This window comes from Numenius arquata, chromosome Z (assembly GCF_964106895.1).
Source record: "Numenius arquata chromosome Z, bNumArq3.hap1.1, whole genome shotgun sequence".
Taxonomy (NCBI): Eukaryota; Metazoa; Chordata; class Aves; order Charadriiformes; family Scolopacidae; genus Numenius; species Numenius arquata.
Window position 1 is genome coordinate 40,045,980 of NC_133616.1, and position 23,215 is coordinate 40,069,194.

General features: G+C 38.9%; 1 protein-coding gene across 2 annotated transcripts; it reads left to right on the top strand.

Annotated features, from left to right (window-relative positions):
- Nucleotides 1-159: 159 nt before the first annotated feature.
- ABHD17B (abhydrolase domain containing 17B, depalmitoylase) lies at nt 160-20,180 on the top strand. Of its 2 annotated transcripts, XM_074166130.1 has the most exons (5): nt 160-426; nt 6,700-6,933; nt 7,021-7,174; nt 17,580-17,759; nt 18,661-20,180. In XM_074166130.1, the coding sequence occupies exons 2-5, from the start codon at nt 6,708-6,710 to the stop codon at nt 18,878-18,880; spliced, it is 780 nt and encodes a 259-aa protein (XP_074022231.1). In that variant the 5' UTR covers nt 160-426; nt 6,700-6,707; the 3' UTR covers nt 18,881-20,180. The 2 variants fall into 2 exon arrangements, with proteins under 2 accessions (XP_074022231.1, XP_074022230.1); XM_074166129.1 differs by lacking the exon at nt 160-426 and having other exon boundaries at nt 6,708-7,174.
- The last annotated feature ends 3,035 nt before the right edge of the window (nt 20,181-23,215 follow it).

A 23,215-nucleotide genomic window follows, 5' to 3' on the forward strand; every position in this document is an offset into this window, starting at 1 on the left:
GTCTGTATCACTCCTCCGCCCACCACGGTTCGCGGCCTCTTCGCTTCTTCCCGCCCACCCGCCTTCAGGCGGAGCCTAAGTGGCCGGAGCGGCGCTGCAGGCTGCGTCCCCATTGGTGGGCTGCGGCCGGTCCCGCCCCGCCCTGCCGCTTGCCCCTCCGTCGCTGAAGCCGCCGGTCGATCCGATGCAGTCGCTCGGCGAGGCGAGGCCGGCGCTGCCGCTTCCGTAGGCCGTGGGGAGAGCGGCCCTGCCAGCGGGCCGCGCGTTCTCTGCCCGCGGGGCTGCGGAGCTGCGGGCCGGGGCGCTGACAGCCGCCCGCCGCCGTTACTCAGCACAACCGGCACCCTTCCCCCCCGCCGGCCCGGCGTTGGAGCGGCGGCCGTCGGGAAAGCACAAGGCCGCCGACGAGCCGAGCGCCAGGCGCAGGTACGGCCTCTGCGTGTGTTCCCTGAGGGGAGGTGAGAGGGGAGATGGCGGGGAGCAGCCGGCCCGGCCCCGGCTGGGCGCTGGCGGCGGGGCTGCGGTTCGAGGATCCGCTTCCGAGGCGTGGCGGCGAGTCGGCCCCTCGGCGCAGGGTCCGGCCGTTTCTCTTCTCTCCTCGCTTATCTCTGGGCCTTCTTCTCCGTTCGGGGCAGGAGGAAGAGCTTTTCCTCAGGGAGGGAGGCGGTTAGGCTCCCCGACCCGGGTAAGGGGGTGGGGGCCCGGGCGACCCCCTTCCTCTCGCCCGCGTCCTGGCTGCGGGACAGGGGTCCGCTGCCATGTCGCCGGCCTAGTGCCCGGAGTGTTGCGGAGACGTTTGTCCCGGGGCTCCCGTTGCCGTGGTCTTGCCGCGGGTGCCTTTGTTCAGGAAACGGGCTCGCTGACTTGTTAAATTCTGGCTTTTAGCGGGTCGAAATAGTGCCTCCGTGTCAGCGTTGTTGACTTCTGCCAAGCCCTTTTTAGATACAGACACCTGAAGAGTTCATTTAATTTTCGCCAGCCTGATTTAATGTATTTCTTTAGCTTCTGCTGTTGATAGTGGGAGTGATGCTGGCCTTGAAATTGCTCTCAGGTGTGTTAGTTTAAAAGTTTGAAGTGTTGGGTCAGAAGGTAGCTAGAAAAACGGCTGGCTGCGGAAACCGAAGTAGTACCATCTGAACGTAGACGGGTTTTAAAAGCGTAGCTTCTTGTTAGTGATTGACCGACTGGTGCGGTGAAGCGCCAGATTGATGTGGCTGAAATACAATCGGGAGCTTCAGCACCTGTCAGAGTGCAGGTGGCTTTAGCAGAGCAGTTCCGTGGTGCAGAGTCTTGCTTGGAGCATGTAAAACATTGTGTAATCCCACTTAATCTCACAGCTGTCTATCTGGGATCTTCAGAGGGTTTGCTTGTTCTTTAGGTGAGAAAAAATGGCTGGGGTTTTTACTTGTTTTTTCCTGTATTCCCTTTCTTTTTTTCAACTGTGCCATTATGTTTTGAGGCCCACCAGGTAACCAGCATAAGAAAAAGAACGTCTCTATACACAAGTTAAGCTTTATAATATTGCTAGAATTTGTGAGAATAGTAAAGCTGTTTATTTCTTTAAAATCAAACTAACCAAAATGAAGTTTCAGTCCTGTCAGGCTTCTCCGGTTTTGTGCAGGCTGTTTTGCTCTTTGAAAACTACCGTAAAGAGTTACTTCGGGGTATTTCTTGGTATGGCTTTTTCATTATTCAATAGACCTCCTCTGTGTTCTTTTCCAGACCTACTGTGTATTCTTTCTTAATAATTCTATTAGTTTAATGCTTTTATATAATTAATTGGACACTGACTTTTTTCACTGAATGTTTTGTTACTTTTAACTCTTGAAGTAGTTGGAGAATGTTTATACCCTTCTGTTCCATTTTTAGTGTAATGCAGGTGTTGAAATAAATGAGTGCTTCAGTAGTGGTTTGAACTCAAGTTTTCATTGAATTGTGTTCAATGAAAGGGTAAGGGAACTACTTTAAAGTTTCTTATTTCAGCAGTGTATAAAGAAAAATGATGATAAAAAAAAAAAAGAAACCCCACACCCAAACAACAAACCTCAACAATTTGAATATCTTGCCTGCTACACTTAGAGCACTACTAAAATTTACAAACCAGCAGTTGTATTTACAAGTTTCACTTTGTTCTTGTGAATAGTTCCTATAAAATAGGTAATTTAATTTAAATATACAATTTGAATAATTTATTTTTAATGTAAATATAAGATTTCTAGATAAGTGTCTGCAAAGGTTGGGCTTTTGAGGCTAATGCTTAGTGAAGTACTCAAAGATCTGCATAATAGGAGCCACTCTAGTTATAATTTGCAGAGGGAAGAGGACAGGAGTAATTGCTGTTGTGAAAGAACTACATTTGTGTTATCCTAGGAATCACAAAATAAATATTTGAGGTATTCTTTCAGATTAGATAGACTTCCCCCCCTCTTTTGTCAGCCTTAAGGCAAAAAGGTTAATTGCTGAAGAATGGATAGAAATTACTGCCTGTGGGCATTTTTACATTTGTCATTTTCTATGTTACTTTCTTATTTATGAGAGAGTTAAAGAGATAAATTTGATAAAATGAGCTCATAAGAGCTATTCCAGAAAGGGGTGGGTGATGCCACTTGGGTCTGGTTTATTTCTTAGCCTTTCTTGGTGCAAAAGTGGAAGTTTATCAATTTTCCATTTTCTTCCACAGAATTTTCCTACTTAATTTATATGAAAACTGCAGGATAATCTTAAAGGAGATACATATATTTCTCTTATTACGTTCTTTCTGTTGTTAGTAATTTTACCAGCAACTGTGTTGGAGAAGCAACACTGACTTACCAGTACTACTTAATTTATCAGAAATAGTTATGTTGTTGGCATGTGTTGATCTCTGTGTCTGATGATGCTACTGTAATAAACACTGAGATTTACATCATACCTACTTAGAAGGTGTTAGACTACAATTTATGTGCTCACAACATATCTTAGGCAAATGAGTCTCATTAAAGTTATTCATCTGTACTTGCAGAACTGTATGCCTTAGGTAATTTGTGGTCAGTGTTGTTTTTGCCCCAGTTTCAGTAAGAGTGCAGATAGAGCATACATCAAACCCATTTGTTATTAGAGTAATTTTTAATCAACTTCAATTGTGATATCTTGTTCCCTTTCCATAAATTATATTTTACACTTAATAAAATAATTAATCTCTTAAGACTGTTGATCTCCAAAGCTTTTACCAAGGCTGAGTGATGCTAAATGAAGAGGGCTTTGTGACCTTTCTTTTAATTTTTGATAGTACTAATTTCTGGCTGGATTAATGATTAGGAAATCATGTTGTGCGTCTTCTAACATTAAAAACATTTAAAAAAACAAAACAAAACCAAAAAAACTCCAAACACAACACTATTGGGGGAAGTAGCAATAAATTTAATCCCTCATTGAAGTATCTGAGCAGTATACCTTTTGAGGAAAGGTAATGCTTGTTTAGTTGAAGTTTAATTATGACATCTAGTGGATAACTACTAGGCTGAAACGCTGATTCAGTTGAACTTTTAAACACTGATATCAGAATTACTCTATACACCCTGGGGACTCTCTCACATCCTCGTTCCATTCCAGATCCGGAGGTTAAGAACATGCTTATGTGAACACAATGAACACAAACCAGTTCCAGTATAATGGAAACATTGTTTGCATTTAGTAGAAGGTATCCTCTTAAGGAAGGTCAGTAGATGTTTTGTGTCAAATTTGTTCAGTTAGTCATGCTAGGGATCTGTGTTTTTCTAGGGTCTTCTGAGTGAAGAAAGTAGGAAGTATTTAGTTTAAAGAAAACAGTTGTTGCTAGCTATGATTTAGTTGGAGAACAAGTCTGATATCAGAATCTTTAGCTTCAGTAGCCAGAGTTTCCACTGGATTAAATGGACATTATATAAAGTCTACATTACAGTCTAGTATGGGGGAGAAATAGTACTTAAGCCATGGTCTTCAGCATAAGTCATTTGGTGTATGTAGCAACAGCCCATATTTAGCAAATTTAAGCTATCTTGGGGCACAGTACCACCTCATCTGATTAACTGTGGTTACTGTAGTACTTCGCTGTGTGTGGATTCCACAGACCAGCTTCTAGTCTTCTGAAATCAGTTTGACAAATAGCAAGTATTTTCAGCATGAGATCATATTTGTGGTGTTGCTGGGCTGTTTATAGTTATAAATGATGTGAACTCCTGTTTTAATTCTTTCTGACAAGTGGATTGGGAAGCAAGTAAGAAATTCCGTAGCTATCATTGTACGCTGGAATAGAGCGCAATCTGCTGTTCCTGGGCAGAACAGCCTTTTGGAGGTACATATTCTTCTAAATTTTCCACATAAAGGATTTCCATGCCCGCTCATCCCCGCCACCTCCACCCTGAATAAATTGTAGTGTCTAGTTTTGCCCTTCAGCTTTTCTGTAAAGGTGGGAAAACTTAACTTGGAACAAATAGGTTTAATGGTTTCTGATAGAAATAGAGGTGTGGTTGAATACTAGGTCAAAAGCACTTCTTGAAGAAAAAAAAAAACAGCCTATTGAGGCATCACCAGCAGTTTATCTAGGCAGTGAACATGAACTTACTAAGTAGAGGTGAAAGAAGTGGCTCCTTCAGTCCTCTCAGTTGTAAAAGTAAAGAAGGAATATAGTATTGAGTTTTTCCTGTGGGTAAAACAGCCTAAGCCTTTTGCTAATCCCTAGACCTCTTCCATAGACCTTTTTCACTTCTTGTCCTGACTTGCAGGTTAAAAATGAAGTCCAAGTAATCTCACCTGACAGGGAACAGATGAGGTATTCCAAATTTGAGTGACTACTTTTGCTGATTACATAAATACATGAGGTTTTTCTTTAGCTGGTAGAAATGTGGTCATTTATTCAGGATCTTCATTTAAGAGACAATTTACCTTTTTGTGGGTGGGAGGTGATCAGTACAACCTTCCTGCCATCTCCTCTAAATTGGTAGTGTTGGTCACCCATATCTAAGAATCTGTGGTTTCCCTTTCCCTCACAAAAATCTGTATTCCTTTTTCACTCAGGTTGAAAGCACTTGGCTGTAGCAGTCTTGGCAAAAGTGGGGGGGGGAGGAAGAGGTTTTTCTGCCCTACAAAGAGGACTAGTATTCCAAGAATGCTCATGCTGTTTATCGGACTGTTGCTGTGCCTGTGTTTACTGCTGTACAAGTATACTGTATGTAACATTGTATGCAATATGCATTCATACTCTATCACAGGGAAGAGGTCATTCACAGATCCAAAATGGTGTTCTGTGATCTGTATTCACCATTTCTTACAGCAGCATCCTTGAAGCTTTTCTAAAGAGAAGTTTATACAGGCATGAAAACTATGCTTGTGTACAAGTTAGAGAACAAACTTTGAAGTATGATCTAAATATCATTAAGTACTGTACTTAGCAGTCAGATTTTATTGTTGGATTATCCAAGTATTTCTGAAACGACATGGGACTGTGGATGTCAGAAATCAGCTTGGTTTTTTCCCATTTGTAAACTTGGATCTAGCTGTTAAAGCTGGTACATTAAACTGTGTTTCTGTTCACAGTGACCTGGCAGGAACTGAGCTTGAGATCTGTAGATAAATTTGTAATAGAAAAGTTGTTTAAGTTGAGGTGAAACATCAGATGCCTTAACACAAGGAAAGTAGTATAAATGCTTATCTTAGATGTGCTGGTTTCTAGCATCGCTCTTGTCAGATTTCATTAGTCTTCCTACCTCTGAGAAAAAGTATTGTCACTGTAAAGGATTTTTTTTTCCCTTCTCCTTGCTTAAGAGGACACAATGCCTGCTTTTCAGAGCAACTGTATCTTTACCTAGTTTGCTTTAGGTGTATGTGTGTTTACTTTTGTTTTTTCCTCACCCACTCTGTTAAACAATGCTTTGAATTGGTATTATAGATTATAATGATTTGCCAAGTATTGATGACAGAACATTTAGTTAATGCATGGAATAAAAATAGTCGTATCATTAATATAATCCCAATTCCTAAGTGCAATACAGAAAACCTTAGCTATTAATTTCTTTGAAGGGTTTTGAAACATTTATGTCAGCCAGTATGTGGAGCGAGGAAGAGTTTATGGCTGGATTTTACCGTGCTGAAGGTCTACAGTGTTTGCTAAGCCATCAGAAGCGTCTTGTTTTGCCTTCTAAGTTTTGACCTTCGTGCACCTTTCATGCTGCTGATACTGATTGCAGGAGCCCATAATTCATGATTGCAATACGTATTTTCTGTATTTAGGAAATGTCATAGTGATTTTTTGCTGCAGAGATCTGCATAGCCTTAGTACCCTGCAAACACTGCAACATATTCTAATTGTTCTTTGTAACACATGTATTTGTCAATGGGATGAACAATTCTCTTAACAGCTTAAGATGAGGGACTTCCTTTCCTCCAAAGAAACTCCAAAACTCATGCTTGTTCTTTCCCTGGGTAATCATATTTTAGTATCTGTCAGGGCTTTAGAGTTATCACTAGTCTTTAGTAATATGCTCATTCTAAAGTAGTTAATAATATCAAATAAGCTATTATATAGAAGTTTACATATATATTTATGTCTATGTTTTGTTAAATGTTTCCACTAAAATTATGTATTATTTTCTAGAGAGGTTAAGTTTATATTTTCCATGAATTTTTCTTTTTTTATAAAGGATTGTAACCAGAAACTGATACCATTCTCTCTTCCTGTTTCAGACTAGAAGATGAATAATCTTTCCTTTAGTGAACTGTGTTGCCTGTTCTGTTGTCCGCCATGCCCAGGGAAAATTGCCTCCAAACTGGCATTCTTACCTCCTGATCCCACGTACACACTGATGTGTGATGAGAGTGGTAGTCGCTGGACTTTACATCTCTCAGAGCGAGCAGACTGGCAATATTCTTCTAGAGAAAAAGATGCCATTGAGTGTTTCATGACTAGAACAAGTAAAGGTAACAGGATTGCCTGTATGTTTGTGCGTTGCTCGCCTAACGCCAAGTATACTTTGCTCTTCTCACATGGAAATGCTGTTGACCTAGGTCAGATGAGCAGCTTTTACATAGGACTGGGTTCACGGATTAATTGCAACATATTCTCCTATGATTATTCTGGATATGGTGCAAGTTCTGGGAAGCCAACAGAGAAGAATCTGTATGCTGACATTGATGCTGCTTGGGTGGCTCTTAGGACAAGGTAAGATATTAGTTGACATTTTTCTTTCGTGGCTTGCTTTTCAAATGGTTGTACTTAATCTACATTGGTAGTTTAAACAGAAATGCTGTATTTTAGAACTAATGGATTCATATCCAAGCTGATTGGTGGTGCCTTATGCTGAAGGCGTTGTCACTATTGAGCAGGATCAGTGTATAGTACCAATATACTACAATAATTGGAATGGGATGAAATTTAATAAGGTATGTTTCAGTATTGAATGATTAGAAGATAATCTTTATTGTCACAGCTTAGGATCTTCTCAGTTGGAAATATCAGAAGATAGGAAAAATATAATTATTGATTTCCCAGTAACTGAGCCACTGGTGTGATGTGGGTGACAGAAAACACAACTTGTTTTTTCAGATAATTCTATCACCTACTTCTTTTATAGGGAGAGGCAGTAGAAAAGCTGTTATAAGAGAACCTGGTGAGACTCTGCTTGGATTTCTGTACAGTGTTCAGACCATCTTTGTTTCAGAATTCAGGCTATTCAGTATTCAGAATTCAGACTGTTTCAAAATATCAGCTCCAGTATTTCCAAAGATAGCTTTCTATATAAAACAAACAAAAAAAAACCCCAGGAATTTGAATAAATGGTGTTAGCTCAAATAGGTTAAAAATGGACAAGAAAAATAATGCAAATGGGAAGGCTGTTAACTCAGCAATTTTTGTGTTCTAAGCCTCTGGTTTTAGAGACATAAAATAGACTCTGGAGACGTTCTCTGATACAGGTAAGAATCCCAGGCACTGAATAAATGCAGCACTGAATACCCACTTCTTAAATTTGAGAGCGTTTTTCACCATGGTTTGTTCTGATTAAAGCAATATTCTCCTTGTGTTACAAGTACCCAAACTACAAAAAGATTATTTTTTAAAATACTATATGATCATAAGAATAGATGTTCACAAAAAAAAAGAATGATCATAAGAATAGATGCTCACCAAGGTGTTGGATTTTTGCACCAAAAAGCTGTGAAAACCTGAGTTTAATATAGAGCAGCATGTTATGGTTAAATAATTGCAAGGTAAGCATGCTTTTTAATAAAGTAATATCAGGGATGTGACTTAGTGTAAGGGCATGTGTAAAGACTTTAAATCCCGGAGCCTGTCACAGTGAATTTAGAACCTGGTCAATGTAATATTAACTATTTTCCTATTACTTTGGATTGGATTATCCATTTTCAGTGTCTTAAATACACAGTCTTGTATTTATTTTACATTATAATAAAGGGATGATAATTCTTCTTAAAAAAGCATATTCTATTCATATATAAGAGGTGGAAAAATGCTTACTATCATAAGCTTCATACAACCACAAGGGACAGGTATTCAACCTCATATATTCAAAACATGCGTACTGTGTTGTTAGATTAGGTTTTGGCATTTCTTTTGATTACAGTGGAAAGTTGAGATATAACTAGACATCTGTTCTGTAAGCCAAGAGCTGCAACAGGTGCACTGATGACTGTGATTCGTAGTTAATAGGTGATCTGGAAGATAGCCACTTGGTGAAATACACAGTAACATTGGCCAGAAACATAATATAGTTTGCGAACAATGTAGAAGACAGTCTGAATTGTTTAAATGTGCCAGCAGATGGAAAAGAACTAGATGGTGAAATTTAATCGTTTGTTTATGTCGGTTTACAGGCTCTGTTTAAAAAACTAATTTGTGTGTGTTGTCTCTTCCTCCCCCTGACAAATTTCTGATTCAAAACCTAAAAGGATACGTGATTGGAACTTGAATTCTCTCCTCCATTCTTGAATGGTCCATAGTATACCTTGCCTAATCAAATAAGATTGTTCATTATAATATCCCGCCTGAACATGCCCTTTGCTGAACAGACATTTTTGGGATGGAACTCTAAACACATGCTCCATCTTCTGCTTTTCTTCCATTCAGGAATTACCTGACCTCAGTCCCATTTGCTGTCTTCATTTATTTTTTGTGTCAAAACCACCTTTAGAAATAAGTAATTCTGTAGAGGTTCGATTGGTCTGCCCAACTCATGGATTTCACAAACGTGAACTGAATTTTTTTTCCATTGCTTAAAAAGTGGTTGGTATTACTAGTTTCCACTGTGGTACTTTAAACAACTTTCCAATTGGCAGAGCTGGTCTTGTCCTTGTATCTGAACGTAGCAGGGAGAAGTTCAGCACATGGTTCTGGATATACTGGCTCACACATGTCAGTTACCAGTCCACAGTATTCTCTTGAGCTCTGACTCAGTGCTCAGCTGTGTTTAAATACTTGACGAATATCTGGACCAGAATGGAGCCTTTGAGCATTTGCTACAGCACTGAATTGCTTTTCTAGCATAGCCTGTTCTGTCAGTGTTACACTGACAGCATCTTTAACGTTTTATAATGCAAGTGTTCTGCAAAAACAAATTAATTTCGTGGATTGTTTGCAGGATAGATGTAAGTATAGCTGTAACTCCTTTGAAATTCCTGTTGATGGGATGAGAGAAGAAAGAGATCCTAAACTTTTAAACTATACCTCACAGATAGTGATGAGACAAAGAAAAGAATGAAGATATTACCTTTGGAGGTTGATTACAGCCACCTGTGTTTCCCTGTGTTCCCTGTTCTGAGCCCTGTTCATAGAACCCAGCTTTAAAAGATGTTTTGTGGGTAGTTGAAATGCTGATGGGGACTGCATTCTACAGTCAGCACAGCTGCTTGTGGTGGAGATGTTAGTGTGTTAAGTTTTGTATCTTGGAAGGACAATCCAGATGGTAATCTCTAAATTGGCACAACTGTCCAGTGGGGACTAGACACCTAGAGTGAAATAGTCTGGAACTAGTATTGAGGATGATGGTGAGGTTGGTCCAACACTACTTTCTTAAAAGTGGTAGTTATAAGAGTATGTGAATATTATCATTCGTGTCATACGTATCATACGATGCTATAACTGGTTGGTTACGATGCTATAACTGGTTGGTTGGATGAGGGGAGGGCAGCAGATGTCATCTACCTTGACTTCAGCAAGGCTTTTGACACAGTCTCCCATAGCATCCTCATTGGGAAACTAAGGAAGTGTGGGCTGGATGAGGGGACAGTGAGGTGGATTGAGAACTGGCTGTGTGACAGGACCCAAAGGGTAATGATTAATGGAGCAGGTTCAAGCTGGAGGCCTGTAACCAGTGGTGTCGCCCAGGGGTCAATACTTGGTTCAGTCCTGTTCAACATATTCATCAGCGACCTGGATGAGGGGACCGAGTGTATCCTCAGCAAGTTTGCTGATGATACCAAACTGGGAGGGGTGGCTGACACCCCGGAGAGCCGTGCTGCCATGCAGCGAGACCTGGACAGGCTGGAGAGCTGGGCAAGGAAGAACCTCATGAGGTTCAACAGCGAAAAGTGTAGGGTCCTGCACCTGGGGAAGAAGAATGTTAGGCACCAATACAGGTTAGGTGTGGACCTGCTGGAGTCAAGTTCTGAAGAGAAAGATCTGGGGGTCCTGGTAGACAGCAAAATGACAATGAGCAAGTGCTCTTGTGGCCAGGAAGGCCAACGGAATCCTGGGCTGCATGGGGAAGAGTGTGACCAGTAGGTCGAGGGAAGTCATTCTCCCCCTCTACTCTGCACTGGTGAGGCCACAACTGAAATACTGCATCCAGTCCTGGGCTCCCCAATTCAAGAGGGATAGGGAACTACTGGAAAGAATCCAGAGAAGGGCAACGAGGATGATTCAAGGATTGGAGCATCTCCCTTATGAAGAAAGGCTGAGAGAGCTGGGACTCTTTAGCCTGGAGAAGCGAAGGCTGAGGGGAGACCTTATCAATGCTTATAAGTATCTAAAGGGTGGGTTGAAGGAGGAGGGAGCCAGACTCTTTTCAGTGGTTGCCAGTGAGAGGACGAGGGCGCGATGGGCACAAGCTGGAACATAGGAGGTTCCACTCAAATATGAGAAGAAACTTCTTCACGGTGAGGGTGCCAGAGCCCTGGAACAGGCTGCCCAGGGAGGTTGTGGAGTCCCCCTCTCTGGAGATTTTCAAGACCCACCTGGATGCAGTCCTGAGTAACATGCTCTGACATGCTCTGGGCAATCCTGCTTTGGCAGGGGAGTTGGACTAGATGATCTTTATGGTCCCTTCCAACTCTAAAAAATTCAGTGAAAATTCAGTGAAATTCAGTGTAAATGAATACAGAAGGCTAATTTGGCAGCAGATCAGAAGAAGTAAACAGCAGACGCAGTTTCTGAATGGTCTCCCTATTCTTCACCTGCTTTGAGTATTTTAATAGGAAGCAGTAGCTATCTGTGCGGGTGCAGACTGTAGAAGGCGGCCAGGTGATTCACTGCCATCATGTTTGGGAAAGTTGCGCTTTGGTGCATATTTATGTGCATGGGACTATGTAAAAGCTGCGAGGACATTCTTTTTCTGGCTGTCATAGCTACAAAGTGTCGAAATGCCAGGAGTCATTTTGGGATACGCCTATTTTCTGCTGTCCTGGTCTCTGAAGGGCTTTGATGACACCCTAGCAAGGGTGGAAAAGTTTAACAAGCCCCAGGCAAATGCAGAGCAAGTGGCACTCATTCAGAAACTTGAAGACTTGCTGGAGTTGCCTCATGGACAAATTTACCTTTAAGAAGCCAAACAGCCCTTTCATTATTGCTTATCACGGACTGTATAATAATCGAAGGGTAAATCTCACCATCAGACTGAGTTGTGAAGGGGACAGAATGTCCATAATTTGAACAGCCAAATATAGGAATAATCAGATCTATTTGGATGTCATCTGAAAGTGTTCTTTTGAGAGTTCATAAACTATCTGTGGGATTTTTTTTTAATTCAAAAGTGTGTGGGGGGGTGTTTGCTAGAAGGTGAGGTGCCTTAACTTCAAATATTTAGAGGGAATTTAAGGTTTTATTTAAATTGATAGGGAAAAGCAGTTTAATTTTTCATGAAGAGAAATCTTGCCAATAGGACAAATGTCAGTAGCACTGTAAGGTTTAGAAAAGGCCAAACCGTCATGAGAGAGGCAGAGGAGGTGCAGCTTTTCAATTACTTTGTGCACAGTCAATGGGCTTGACTCATAAAACATAGTTCCCTTTTTCTTCTAGCAATGTTACATGTTGTATACACAAGAAGGGGAATGTGCATCTGAGTTAAGGAAGAGCTGTACGCTCATCAATCTTATTCATGGCCTGGAATGTTGATAGTTAAAGGTGTGGAGAATGTTGATGCCTTTCATGTTCTGCAATTTGCAGCTGTAATTTCATGTGTTATGTGCATGATGACAAAAGGTTCCAAAACGTGCATTGAAAATTCCCTCAGGATGTTCTCCCTTGTTCCTTGTGCCCCAAGCACTGCTGTCAGTTGGTTCAATGCATGTGTTGCAATACATCACAAAGAGTGGCCTCACCAGAGCAGCTACTGCACCTCTTCATTAGTGTGAGCCTGAGAGGTACTAATGAAAATATATCCTCCTAAGGTTGATTTTACTGATACTTTATTTTATTACTGTAAAGTGAGCGAGTCTTCTAGATTAACAGCAGTTGATCAGAAGTAAAAAGATAAATTGTTTTCTGTCTCCCTTAAATATATCAAGGGCAAAATGGCAGGTACTCTAAAAGCCTGCAAGTATAGTATGGTAATTTTAGCTGGTATTTGGTTGTTAAAGGTAACTGAAGTTTAAAAAAACAAACCAAAACCCAAAACCACTCATTACAGCCAGGCATGCATTTTGTTGTTTGCATATTGCACATCATGGTAATGTGATGTATATCCAATAAAAGTATATAATATGATGAATATTATATGAATATTGTGAATTATTATTATATGAATAAATATAAAATAAAATATAAATATATTATTTTATATATAAAAATATAAATATATAAATATAAAATAAATATAAAATAAAAATTATATGAATATAGGTGATGTGTGATGTATATCCAATTAAAGTGTACAAGATAAGGTCGAATGAGGCCTCGAGCAACCTGATTTAGTGAATGATGTTCCTGCCTATGGTGCGAGGGCTGGACTAGGTCATCTTCCAACCCAAGCTGTTCTATGATTCTATGAAAAGAAAAGGAGGAGGCAGGAGGGGTGCAAAAGCAGTGGACTGCCACTAAAATAAGTGCTTAGTAAAGTGCAGAAAAGGTCTTGTTACAGAGACAGAAATATAAAAGAAACTGTGAAAGAATTTCTGCTACAACACACTGAATTTTGTCACAAAGTGGGGGGAAAAAAGAATATTTCATTGCTGCTTAGCAGTTTTTCTTTTCCTGCTAGAAGCTGAAAAGATCAGGCAGGAGTGTTGAGGATTGCCTCTTTTACACAAGACCACCTATATTTGATCAGCATATGTAGGCTCGCAGAAGAGGATACTGGCTTTATTAGTTGCCTTGAGTTAGCTTGGACCCTGATTTAAGGGAGTGGTCTGATGGAACAGCTACAAGGATTTATTGGCTTGCTCCTTTCTTTAACCCACTAGTGACATGTCATTTCTTACTTGGCCATGAAGACAGCTAGCACAAAGGAGCAGAAAATTAGTTGCTCTCTCTTCAGATTAATTCAGTTTCCTAAACTAGCTGGTGAAGCCAAATGAGGAGCAACATGTGGATGAAGACGCAAATAGGAAGGTGGTTCTCTTCTGTTTGGTGATAGCTTAACTTCATATTGACATTAACCTGTACTTTTAGTGTGATGATAGGGCAGAAGTTTGCAAGTGCTCAGGCACTCTATGCGGATGCTAGCAAGCTTATGTCAGCAGAGGTACATTTAGTTCTATGTAAAAACTGCTTTTCAAGTTTTATGTGCTTTCCAGGCAGGTGGCCCTTATATGCATGAACATAAAGGATGAATCGGGTGTTGGAAGGAGTTGAAATCTCAGTTGCTATGGGAAAGAGAAGAATGTTGTGGACAGCCTTTAAGCTGCAGAATACATCTATCTAAATTTCATGCCAGAATAACTTGTCCTGAGGAACAGTGCTTTCTTTGAGAAGATACATCTGTGCATAGCTACTTTAAAGGTTTAATTCCGAGGTCCTTTCTGGTGATTAGTGCTTAAAAAAAACCCCACCATTACCACAACAAACTGAAGGCCTGTCTATTATGACACAAGTTATCTGAGATAACTTGAGTAGACAATAGTGTTTACATTATTCCTATGATCAACATAATGAGCTTTCAAAGATAAGTTTTTCACAGCATGTCTTTGAGCTCTTGTCACCAGAACAGCTACTTACAGCATATGGCTCTGTAACTGTCACATTTCCCTTCCACAGGTTGGCCTGTAATTCTTAGGCACTGGTTAAGAGAACAACACTAATGCCACTTTTTCTCTGGATCTGGCCTTTCCTCATTTGGGAGACTAGGTGTGCAGTCAACTAATAATTTTCTACCAGGCTTCTTGGAGTTTACAGGACTGTTGAAAGGAGTAGATGAATTTTATGAAGAGAGAACTTACCAGCAGTTATCTTTTCAAGAATTCTTCCATTTTAGATTGGAAGGTAATACCTTTGGGAGTGGGGAACTGAGGGACAGTTGGGCTCTTCCTTTTCCCCCAAACTTCTCAGAAGCCTGTTCAAGAGAAGAGGGAAGACTGGAGGTAGACACAGCACATGTTGTTCTCTGGTTTCCAAGCTGCTTGGTTTGGTGGGGGTTTTTTTGTTGTTGTGTTTTTGGGGCTGGTGGTTGTTGTTGTTTTGTTTGGTTTTTTTTAAAGCCAGGATATTCAAAAGTCTGACTAATTTGAACCACCACTTCTGATGATTGGCCTAACTATTTTAGTTTCCAGACTGTGAAACAATTTCTGGGGGGTGCTGTGAAGGCAGTCTGTTTGGCTGCGATGGAGAAAGCATTTATTATATTTGGATTAAAATAATCCTTTTTTTGGATTATTTTGTAGCTAACATTCAGCTATCTTTAGGCTGAAGGACTTGGACCTAAAAATAGGGGGAAGAATAATGAGAAAGAGGAGAATCAGTGCTCCAGAACATACTTTTAAGTTTTGCTTTAAATTTCTGTGGAGTGGCCTGCATCTTGTAAAACTCAATACTTGAGGAAATGTGAGTGTGATAATTTTCAAGGGTTTTTTATTTGAGAACTATGTTATGTCATAATGTGCTGCAGACTTCATGCCATACTAATGATGCAAAGTGTCAGGCATTAATGTGAGTTTTGTTCAGATTATATGAAAGGGATAGAAGGCCATACTGTACTTTCAGAATGGACAAATGTGATTTGAATTATTTTGAACTGGGGGATTCACTGTGAAAGGGTAGGTGCTAGCTGTTATCAGTTTCAGAAGAGATACAGATTTCAAAGCTTTAATTTATTGTATTTTTGTGTGTTGGATGTTTGAGAAAATATTTGTTAATCATAATGATTTTTTTTTTCTTTTATTTCTGAGAAATGTTGTGAGGTGAAGGGCTTGCCTGTAGTTCCAGGCTGATGATTGAGTCTTAGTGTTCTAGAACTCTTAATTTGATTAAGATCCTAGAAACTCTTTCTGGGAAACACTGATAGTAATTAAGTAGTCATGATACAGATACATTCATAGAATCTATCTGTGCTAATACTTTTGCAGCTTTTACGTTTCACTGTAGCAGAACACAATTTAAATAAAGAGATGAATAGTTAAATAGATAATGTTAGCTGTGAACAGTGGATTTTGAGCCTGAATTTAGAAAGCTGTTTGGGGTGCCTAATGTGTTCTGCTAGTGATACTTACATTTTAGTAAAACGTTACTTTGTTCTTTTTGACATCTTCTGAATTCTTTTTTTTTTTTAATTAACTGTTTATTACATACTGATGTAACACACAGGACTTGTGGATTTTTGGTTTTTAGTTGGTTGGTAATTTGAATGTCTTGGTATATGTGAAGTATCTTTTTTCCCTAATGCTCCTGATTCTAAGGCTTTTAGACTTTCCTTGTTTTAGTGTTTGGTGACCTACAGTTTTTTAGCCATATTTATAAGATACTGGACAATTTTTCATTACCTCTATTTCTCTGACTTTACTGGAGGTATGCGAAATGTACTAGTTTGAGAACTCCTTTTTGTGTGTGGGTGTTGTTACCTAGCTTTCACAGAAAAGATGCATGCATTTATTGTAGAAGAGGTAATGATTGCAATTCCCTTTATTCAACTGAAAACGGTTGTCTTTCCTTTTGGGATTATAGTCAGTTAGCAAACATCAAATGTACCTTGGACTGTTCCACAGTGGTATTAGGCTAGTCTGTTCTAACTCAGAAAGGTGAACAAGTTTCTCATAATACATGAGAGAAATGTTTGGGGTTTTTGTTTGGTGGGGTATTTTTTTGTTGGGTTTGTTTGGGGTTTAGTTTTGGTTTTGGGTGTTGTGTGTTGGGGTTTTGGAGGGGTTTTTTGGTTGGTTGGTTTTGGTTGTTGTTTTTTTTTTTTTTTGTAAAGCAGTGCAGTATCTCTTCCTATTTAAGGTACTTCATTTCCCAAGTAAGATTAATAAAGGTACCCTCATAGATACACTTTTGCAATCTGAACCTGTACTGAGATTATTTTGTTAGTATAGATAATGTATCACCAGCTCACTTCTGCTGTGGCACTGTTCTTGGCAGAGTAACGTGTTTTTCCAGTGTTACTTGCGAACAAGCTGCTCTTTGTACCCATGCTACTGCAGAAAAATACATTAGATCTGACTTGTATAAGTGTTAACTAGATGTTACATTGCTCTCGTTTATCTCAGTTAATTACAGAAAAAATGAGTGCTTTCATCTTACTAGGAGGGAGGCTTTGACTTTAATTTTGCAGTGCTTATTGTGCTGTCTTAATTCTGGGTTAGGCTGGGTATTCTTCTTGCTAGTTTGGATCTCAAATCAGCTGTGATAAGAAAGAGGCATCTCAGCTATTACATAGAATGCATAATATCCTGACCACTGTCTGTATGGGCAGGCTCTAGGTCAAACTAAATTGCTGAGCAGTGTTATCAGCTTAGAGTTTTTATCAGGTATCAGAAGAGTGAAGCCAATCAAATTTTTGCAGATTTGGCTATGCTCCATTTGATGATAATGATAGAGCTAGTAAGTCTGTAATTAGTTTTCTGTTGTAGGTACACTGGAGTTACCAGTAAGGGCTTTCAACCAGTGCACAAGTTATAACTGCATTCACAAATCCGTATTTAAAAAGAATAAACCCATATTTCAGTATCATTCAGGCATAAGAAAAAAAAATAATAGTGCAAATAGAGTAAATTATTGTCCCTTTCAGTCAGGAATCTTATAGAATATACTTGCTTGACCTTCTACCAAACTCCTGTTTCATAATTTATTTATTTTTAATATAAATTTTCATCTTCAGAAATGTTTTGGGGTTTTTTTGCCTTGCTGTGTAGTGATTATGTCCGTTTCACTTTATATGCCACTTGTGTTAACATTTTTAATTTTCTAGGTACGGAATCCGCCCTGAAAATGTGATTATATATGGCCAGAGTATAGGAACAGTGCCATCTGTGGATCTTGCTGCTAGGTATGAAAGTGCTGCTGTAATTCTTCATTCTCCACTGACCTCAGGAATGCGAGTAGCTTTTCCTGATACAAAGAAGACTTACTGCTTTGATGCATTCCCGAAGTAAGTTATAGGATTTTTTTCATTCTGCATGCATTTTTCTCTATTACAGAAGTTTTAGACTAGGGAAACAAGTAATATAGCAAATTCTCTGAAATTCCTTCCAAAGGTTTAAAAAAACTGTTGGCGATAAATCAGAGTAAATAGCAGCAATGAGGAACATTTGATTTGAAGGAGTTTACAGAACTTTGTAAATCGTCTTGGTTTTTCACGCAATTAATTATTTCAGTGGGTATCTGTTAAAGAATTGATTAGTTTTCCCATATGTAACCCCAATATCACTAATTCTAGCAAGCAGTTGTATTCCATTGAATTGTTAATCTAGGTAACTGTGAACAAAGTCTTCTGCATGTTTCTAGAAGTTGTAAAGACTGGAAAACCAAGTAGATCTTAACTGAAGAAAATTCCCGTCATGTGTTTCAGAACTAGGCCACTAGTTGGCCATTACAAACCGGTACACTTTTCTCAAAGAATTACTTTTATTTTGAACACCTGACTTTTCTTTTTTTGTTCCCCATAGCCAAACTTTTAGTGCTAAAATTCTTTCACTTCTGACAAGCACTTTTTTACTGAAACACTCTGAAGTAGTATTTTGATCAGTCCAGTAACTTTGATTTTTTTTTTTTAAGTGGACATGGTAATGAACACCACTTTTAGATGGATTGCTCTGTTATTTGATCCTAATAGTTTCCAGTAGTGTTTTCCTTTCTGTGTGGCTTTATGTGTGCTACTATAATGGCTTCCAGGGTGCTGATAAGATTTAATTTTCTAATGATTTAAACAACTTCAGAATTAAATCGTTTAAACTACAATGTGTAATTAAAAACTGAAATTAGCAGCCTGATCCTTCAAAAAGATGTAGTAAAGCTCCCTGTGTTCATAGATATAATCTTTTTTCTTACAGCATTGACAAAATTTCTAAAATAACATCTCCTGTGTTAATAATCCATGGGACTGAAGATGAAGTAATTGACTTTTCACATGGCCTAGCATTATTTGAGCGTTGCCAGAGACCAGTAGAACCGCTGTGGGTAGAAGGAGCGGGACACAATGATGTGGAACTCTATGGACAGTACCTTGAAAGATTAAAACAGTTTGTGTCACAGGAACTAGTGAACTTGTAATTTTCTTTGTATAGTTAAGTGCTTTTTCATTTCACTGCAGAACTGCACGCCTTGATAAATACATAACATAAAACCCGAAGGTTGTGTTTTCAAATCATGTTTGTTGCCTTCATTAAATATACAGGTAATGATTTGTCAACATAATTAATGAAGGTTTTAATGCCAGCATTATAAACTGGAATTACATGATCATGCAGTCAAGCTTGGCAGTTCATATTTGTGTGAGACTTTTTTTTCTTCTTAGATGTACAAAAAAAAAATCAGAGTACTGTATGAAATTTTAATTATATAATATCAAATGCTGTAAAAGTGTTGCCAAATGCTTTAGCATATCAAAAACAAGTTTATAAATATTTTTTAAACATCTCAAAATGTACTGTGACTTACTGTTGCACAGGTGTAAATTAAAAAACAGACTTTAAGCAGTTGTTCTGTAAAAATGTAATAGCCATGAAATCTGAGCAAATACTAATGTATCTAATAAGAATAGACAGTCACTGGAAATGACTCATGCCCTGTTATAGGGGGAGGGAGTCAAAATATATCTTTTTCCATACTTTTCATCTTTTGTGCTTAGTTTTGCATTAGTTGTTTTGTTCTTGTGTTGTCCCTTTCAGATTAAACAAATTTATCTACTCATCTTTTCAGCAGTCCTAATCTTGCCAAAAATAATGTCACGGGTTATCATTGTTGTAACATAAATATCATTCATGTGATTGCTACTGAGGCCACTAAGTACTTCATTGAAACCAGTAAGACTTTTAGAGCCTAGAAGGCTTTGTGGACAACATAGTTTCAAACATTGATTGCATAGAGATGCAATATTTCATTAAAAAGAACCTGGAAGATTATCCAACTTTGTAATAAAACAATTTGCAAGTTTGCAGTTGTCTGATCAGACTTACTTTTGGATGTTTAGTGTAAAAAGCTTCTTGTTTTTGAGTATTGTATGGAAATTTTACTAACTGCGCCTGGGTGGGGTGGGAGAGAGGGGAAAGAAGAGAATGTTGACATTTTTCTATTAACTCATAGTAAAATAAACTTTGCAAGTTGCCTTTCCCTTGAATGCATTTTGCTTGAATAAAACTATGAAAAATAAACTTAATTATATGTAGCCTATTTGAAAACAAAGTAATATTCCAAAAATACACACTGTGCTTCTAATTTTAAGGGCCTTATGTAGTTTAATTGTTCTGCTTGTTTTTTGTGATTGAGACTATTGTATATTTAAATGTAGCTTCAAGTATTGTGAGGATTTTTGGTTAAGTTGTGTTGATTAACAGTAAACAATATTGCACACACTTGCTGTTCTTCCTTTCCTTTTTTAAAAAGAAATAGCAACAGTTGCTTGTGATATCAAAATAATAAGCAACTCCCCATTTACACTAGGAAATCTGAGAACTAAAGCCATTGTTGGCTTCGTTGTCAGCACACTTATTTATCTGCAACTGCTGGACTGATCGCCCTCTGACCCCCATGCCTGATTTACTTCTTACTGGTGTTCAGCATACAGGTTTTCTGCTGCAGAGCTATTTAAAAATATTCCTCTGTAATGAATTCAAATTTAACTTTCTTTGAAATCATCAGTGACTTCTTGTCTTGTGCTTTTTGATTTGTTAACTGAACAGAAAGAAATTTGAATTTGTTCTAAAGCAACTGGGTTCTTGTTTGTCATCTTGATCAAGTATGCTTCAATATGTCCTAACTTCAGATTAGTATTCAGGCACAATAATAAAGATTTTCATCCTAATCCAAGATTTTGCAATTGGAAGTTTGCTTAAATAGATAGTGTAGCTCATCTTTATTACATCATACTGTATACACAGCTTGATTTAATTTTCTTACTACCCTCCAGCCACTATCTCTGATTTAGATGGAAATCATTACCATTAAGTTGGGATGAATGAAGTCTGTTTTGAGAGTCCTCTTCAAAAATTCACAAATAAAGAATGTAGAACTGCAATGATAAGTGATGTGGATTGGCTGATAGTACTGCAAATTGCAGGTAAATGATCAAGCGTCATCACAAGAACTATCTGAGTGTGCCAGGGAATATTATGGCACCCTGTAATTGAAAAGACAGAAAAGGTGGCATAGCAGTTTTACTGCTTTTGTTTCTGTGTTTTGTTGAAGTGGAACAAAAAGCCTGACTAACTGTTTTGTCTTCAGTAGATGCAGCTGTGCTGGTTTACACTGGTAAGTAAAGGTTCTGGTCTCTTTAGGACCACTTATGCATGGTTAACTATTGCAGTTTGTTCTGATTTGTATTTTACACCTATATTTTTCAAATGAGTTGTTTACTGAAGGAATTAAAATTGGTTTTAGGCATAGCCTAGCTTGTATTGAGAATCATATTATGGCAACAAACTTACAAACATAAAGCATCTCTGAGCTATTGCAGCTAGGAGGAAAACATTTGACATGGTGGTTGTCTTGTCTTTAAACCCTCATTTTGGTGAAATTGACAATGGGCTCTTGTTTTACATCATAAATACAATTGTCTCATGATAAATAAGAGTTGATTCAGCATTCATTAACAAGACAATGTCTGTATTTTAGGGAAAAGAAAAGAGCATTTTTTGAACCACATGGTCTCATTCCTTTTTTTTTTTCTTTTAAGACACAAATATTTGACAGTAAACTGTCTTTTTTTAGTTCTGGAAACTTTGGCAAATCAACTTGAAAAACAACCTAATTTATGTAAAATATGAGATTACCTTCTAGAGGTGGGGCCCTTTGGGACAGGCTTTGCAGAGTCACTTTCCCAGCTACACATTTTTAAAAAAAAAAAGTCCCCCCTCTTCACTGTCTGCTTGTGGCAGAGAAGAATTCTGCTGTATGTTCAGTTAGCTACTCTTATTGACTGATTTTGAACTTGCTTACCTTTTCAAGGTGGTGTTTGGTTTTTTTTAGTGAAAAAACATTTGCATGTTTACTTTTGAATTCTTAATTGAATGACATTTATGTCAAATAGGAGTGTAGCAGAGCTAGCTGCTTCGCACTTCTCACTGTGGAATATTCCAGGTCCCACAGATACAAATACATCACTGTACAGTAGCCATTATTAGTATTTTAAAGACCTGGTTTGAGAACCAGAGGACAAAGCATCTTAGGATGCTGATGGACAACAAGCTGACCATAAGCCAAAGCACCTTTACAGCAAAGATGACCAACAGCATCCTGGACTGCATTAGACAAAGGCTTGCCAACAGGTCAAGGGAGGTGATCCTTCCTCTCTACTCCACACTGTGAATGGAGACACACCTGGAGAGCTGGGTGTTGAGTCCAGTTTTGGGCTTTCCAGTGTGAGGAAGCTACATGTGTACTGGAGCAAGTCCAGGGCAGGGCCACAGCCATGACTGAAGGACTGGAACATCTGTCATCAAACGAGGGGCTGAGAGAGCTGGGGCTGTTCAGCATGGAGAAGGAAAATTTGAGGAAGGTTCTTAACTGCGTATGTGAATATCTGATGGAGGGAGGGAATGGAGAGAGCTAGACTTTCCCCAGTACTGCCCACTGAGAGGACAAGAGGCAATGAGCACACACTGAAAAACAGGAAATCCGATCTGAATACCAGAAAACAACTTTTTTTTTCCGTGAGGGTGATCAAACACTGGAACCAATGGGCAGTCCCATCTTTACAGATATTCAGAACCCAGCTGAGCACAGTCCTGGGGAACCTGCTGTAGCTGACCCTGCTCTAAGCACAAGAGTTGGACTAGGTGATCTCAAGGGATCTCTTTCAACCTCAGCCATGCTGTGGTTTTGTGAAGCATGACACGCAGATCGTTCAGATGGTTGACGCTATGCATGTTTGTGTGCCATCACCATACATCAGCTCAGAAGCGGAGACTGAGTTACAAGAATTATCTTCGTGTAGTGCTCCCTGCTTTTAACAGTTTATTTTTCAGCAACAGAAAGCAACAGAACAAAAAGTGCTTGAAAGAGGTCTTGTACAATTTTGAAGACGGGAACATTGCATTCACAGCTACTGTTACCCTATGTGCTTGGCAAGCAGCAGAGGAAACTGAATGGAGATGGGGTTGTTTTGCATTGTTTTAATAAAATTAGTTAATAAAGCTTGTTCTACTTCACTTGAATAGTGTTTAAAAAACAAAATCAAAAAGTTGTTTATATTCTCATTGGGGGGAAAAAAAAAAAAATTTCAGGAGCTACTAACTGTGTATCAGGCTTGCTTCCCCTCACTTAAAGATTTCAGGTAACATTAGACTCTTTCCAATCACTAAAAGTTACTGTGAAAACCCATTGAGCTTAAGTAGCTCCAGATTGAAATTTCAGCATGAAATTGCCTTAGAACTCTTTAACATATGGAAC